The 4,637-nt window shown below is 52.2% G+C and overlaps 2 protein-coding genes across 2 annotated transcripts; both read right to left on the bottom strand.

The window, feature by feature from the left end:
* Positions 1–600: 600 nt before the first annotated feature.
* On the bottom strand, positions 601–2,466 carry GNI_012770 (hypothetical protein; the record flags this gene model as incomplete). Its single annotated transcript, XM_011130563.1, has 1 exon — positions 601–2,466. One exon carries the CDS (start codon positions 2,464–2,466, stop codon positions 601–603), a length of 1,866 nt encoding a protein of 621 aa, XP_011128865.1.
* Positions 2,467–3,153: 687 nt separating this feature from the next.
* Positions 3,154–4,623, bottom strand: GNI_012760 (hypothetical protein; the record flags this gene model as incomplete). Its single annotated transcript, XM_011130562.1, has 1 exon — positions 3,154–4,623. The coding sequence occupies one exon, from the start codon at positions 4,621–4,623 to the stop codon at positions 3,154–3,156; it is 1,470 nt and encodes a 489-aa protein (XP_011128864.1).
* Between the last annotated feature and the right edge of the window lie 14 nt (positions 4,624–4,637).

The following is a 4,637-nucleotide window of genomic DNA, read 5'->3' as shown; positions in this document are numbered from 1 at the left end:
GGGGGGGGGGGGGGGATGAACAGGAGGCCATAGCGCTGTTGACGGGTGCGCTCGGCGTAGGAGGAGTCGGTGTTCTGCTTGCTCAGTGGACGTAGGAGCTCGTTGAGCGAGCGAACAAGCAATAACCAAACAGGCTAGAGATGGGCGACAAGCAACCGGTCATACCGTAGTCCCTCACGATCCTGCTCGGTTCAGACGGGTTCAAGGAAGTGAAGCACGTTTTAAAGTGTAGGTCAGACCCATGGCTCATGCCTCTTCCACCGGATGCAGAGGACGGTAACCTACCTTCTTAAACCAGCAAATACCCTTGACCCAGCAAATACCATTAGAGTTGGTGATTCATACACAATAGGACGGGAGAGAGACTATCGGATGGTTGTGAACTAACTGTGGTCAGGCAGACAAGAACATTCGCCCCTGCATTGGGACAACCTCAGGGAGGCCAGTATGTTGCGCGGGATCGCAAGTGGGGTTTCCGGAACGGGCTCATTTAGGACGTAGCAAGCAACGTTAGAGGACCCAAGCCGTGCACTTATCACTGATGGATCTAGGGCGATCTCGCCTTGATGTAGCCCTGGCAGTAGCTTGTGATAGACATCTCTAGGCGAGCGGTTTGCGTACTTTTTTCGAGGGCGGTTCGTCCTCAGACGAATTTATTTCCGTTATCTCACCCGGTCTCCTGAGATCCCGTCTCTTGGGATGCAGGGGCACATCGAACTGCCAAGCTCTGCAAAGTGCAGAGGCCAGCTTTCGATCTACGTGCGCGTACTTGAAGAGGATTCTCATGATGCACTTGTCTTGTAACTGCTGCATTTGTAGTTTGCCCTCCTCGGGTACAATTTTACAGATTTTTGGTCTGATTATATTGATCATTTCGCTGAACCAGTGGTCTCCTAGTACTTTGTGGAATACATCCACAATGTCGTCATTTGAGGTAGGTGACCATGTCTTGCGGGTCAGATGGAATTTGCGCATTCCGGCTGCAATCCAATGCGCAGCTCGGGAAGTGAAAGCAATTAAGCGACTGGACATCTCCGACATCGGCAACTCGCCGAAGGTTTGGGGGAAATGATCACGGTAAACTGTTATGCGGAGTAACCACCATTGTGGCGGTGCTTTCACCCAGGTTGTTCTCAGACAGGTCTGCATCTGACAGGCCAAGTACCATAATGGTGACACATGTTTTGGCCGAGGCACAATCTTTTCACTATCGGCAATTAAATTGTGAAGCTCATTCGGCTCCAAGTAGTCATTCATCAATCCCACCAGACATAACCATCGCCATCCACAGGAGCCGTAAGGGCTCTTCGCTCTCCGGTCCCTTTTTTCTGACCTCTCTACGGAGGGCAAGGCAGCCCGAAAGTTCTGGAAGCCAAGTTCTGCTAGACTCAGCTTCTCCCCTGGCGTTTGACCTACTCCCTCGCCTCTCTCTTTGGTCGCACACTCTTCAAGCACGCGGGCCACAAAGGCCGCCATCTCCGCCGCAACCGACCTATCCGGATCAACCTCTCTGTCGGGATCAACCGAGTTATTGGATGATGAACAAGCTGGCGCTGGACGGGAATTGGAGCCGGACGGAATGGAGAACCGAGGACAAGGGGTGGCCTCAGAACCACGGGCTGCCTCAGAACCACGGGCTGCCTCAGAACCACGGGCTGCCTCAGAACCACGGGCTGCCTTAATAGTACTGCTCGAAGTAAGGCTCGGTCTTATCTGTTTCGGCGGAGTCGTCTCGATATATTTGAGGAAGCAAGCCAGGTAGTCTAGATTCGATAACTCCAAAGAGGACGGTGGCGGTATTACATCCCTCATTGCCTTTACGGCTTCGTCAAATGTCCGCTCGCCCAAAGTACGTCGAACAGTGTAAAGCACCAGCGGCAACGCAGGTACCTCCCATGTTCCTTCGTCAACTTGAATATCTCGTTGTGCCCGACATATCCACCAGTCCAGCTTTGAAATAGCGCAAACGCGTCTTATACAACCCTCAGTCTCCGGTAGATGGACGACATCATCTGGGAAGGAGACCCGAAAAACCATTTTCCGGCAACTCCAGCCGCCCTGCGAAGCTATCGAAGGATGCATCCAGCTTGACAAAATCCCGGATGGAAGGAATCTCTGGAGCAGACCAGCCAGAAACCAGGTATCAGATAAACCGACGGGTCTAGGTACCAAATTCTCCACCTCTGCCATCAACTCAGTCAATGCACCGATCTCATGCTGCCGCTCTCGCATCAATAACGCAAGTTTTAACCATCGCCATGAGCAAGCCTCGAAATGAGCAATCGACAAATCGGTGATGGATCGATCTGCCTTACCATCTCGGCGTTTCAGCCCTCGAAGCAAAGCAGCCTCACCTAACCTCATAATCCTCACCTCCTCAAATAAACAGACAGCGGGCTTGACGCCCTTCTCCATCTCCAAGCACTCATTCAGAACCCGAGCCACCAAATTAGCGCCTGGTTTCATCAAGGCTTCTCTCGAGGACCCCAGTAAAGCCTCCTCTCTGGGCGACTCAGGTTTCCGTCCAATTAATGGTTCTAATGGGACCTTCTTCACAGGCCCTTGTCTTCCACAGCAGACTCCGTGGAAGTCTGCTGTGGAAGGCTCGGGCCAGGAATCAGGGACCTGAGGCAGCGGAACCACAGATTGCCCGTGGTACCGTGCGTGTGGCGTCTCTCCTTCGGCCACCAAATTCCAGCGCGCCATTGGTGGCGAAACCAACCCCGTCGTGTTTGGGCTCGTGCTTGCAACGTCGTGGGGTGCCCCTCCCACGGTCGGGGTCACCCCAAATGTAGCGATGGCTGTTATCAACTGGGTGTTCCGGGCAACACGACATATCCTCATACTGATCCAGAATTAATAATTCAAGTGAGTAGACCAAGTCAATTACGCCTGTTGGTAAGTACCCTGTTGGTGAGTCCCTCGTCCATAGGCCTCCTGTTTTGAGCAACCGTCACACCCGCATGCTATCCAGCTTTTTCCAAATAATGTGTCTTGACAACTGGCCGAAAAATGATTTTAGTCCCGTTTAAAGCCTCCTAGACAAAATTTACTGCTTCACTGGGAGAACCACGATGATACGCAGGTGACCAGTTCATGCATGACGTGTGAGAGCACGATCCGGTCATTGACATTCGGTCCCTCGTCCGTCCGTTACACACTTATTTCCTCCGGCAGTTCGTCGTCCTCAGAAGACCAGTGCGCATCGGTGATTTCATTGGATCTCCTGCGGGACAGAGACACATCAAATTGCCATGTTCTACAGAATGTCCAACAGTCCTTCCTACTCACTTTTGCGAATTTTAGGAGGATTTGCATGATGGAAGTATCTGGTAACCTCTGCATTTGCTCTGGGCCCTCATTAGGTGCAAGGATAGAGATTTCGGGTTTGATTATATTGATCATTTCGCTGAACAACCGGGCTCCTATCACCGATTGAAAGACATCAACAATATCGTCATATGAGGTAGTTGACCACGTGCTGTAGTTCGAGTGGAAGTTGCCGATCCCGGATGTGATCCAGCGTGCAGCTTTGGAACAGAAGGCAATCAAACGCACAGACGTCGCAGATGACGGCAACTCACCAAACGTTTCGGGAAAATGAGCACGGTAAACTACAGTTTTGAATGTCCACCATGTCGGTAATGCTTCCATGCCACCAGTGATACCGGCACCACCAGTGATACCGGCAACAACGTCAAGCCCTTTCAGAGAACCCTGCAATCGACAGGCCAAGTACCATAATGGTGACACATGTTTGGGCCGCGGCACAATCTTTTCACTATCTGAAATTATTTGGCGAAGCAACTCTGGCTCCAAGTAATCATTCATCAGTCCCACCAGATACAACCATCGCCACCTGCACCAGTTGAATGGGTCCGCTCTACGTTTGGAACCCTTCCCCGGGGCTGTCTTCTTTGCGCAAGACAATACTTTCTGAAAGTCTGACGCAATAAATCTGGCAGTACTCAGCTTCCCCGTATGAATTGATCTCTCGTTCCTCTCCCTCGCCACGCACTCTTCAAGCACTCGAGCCATAAAGGCCGCCATCTCCGCAATAGTCGACCGGGACGAGGAGGGCAGGGTATGAATAGTCCGTGAGCTCCGAGTAATCGGCGAGCTCCGAGTAGTCGGCGAGCTCTGAGTAGTCGGCGAGCTCTGAGTAGTCGGCGGTGTCTGAATCTCAATATACTTGAGTAAGCAAGCGTAAGGTCTTAGGAGTACCATCGTGCTACGGACCTGAGTTACGACGTAGGGTAGTGACCAAGTAGGACTGTATTTTTCCGCCGATGTGAGTGCAGGTGCTCCCGGGGTTTTACTCCACTGGCTCGTTACCACTACGTCTCCAATCTGCAGCGGCTCACCTGCGTATAGCGGTGGCTCTGTCGCAACCAATTGGTGTCTCATTGCAGACTGGATTTCGAGCAATCCTACTGCCTCGGAGGGGCTGTGCGTGTTGTAACGCAGCGTCCAACCGGGTATAGTCGGTTCTCGACCTGTTACGGCCGTCATCGGCGCTAAGCCTGTAGCGGCGTGCGGGGGCGCGTTTGCAGCGTTCATAACAAAAGTATTACGGGTGGATATCGTAAAGTCACCACCATACGTGCCAAGGAGCAACGGCATAAACGAAAGCAGTC

Source organism: Gregarina niphandrodes, assembly GCF_000223845.1.
Source record: "Gregarina niphandrodes unplaced genomic scaffold scaffold00002, whole genome shotgun sequence".
In the NCBI taxonomy this organism is placed as follows: domain Eukaryota; phylum Apicomplexa; class Conoidasida; order Eugregarinorida; family Gregarinidae; genus Gregarina; species Gregarina niphandrodes.
Note: the sequence above shows the minus strand (reverse complement) of the source record. Positions and strands in the feature narration are given on the sequence as shown.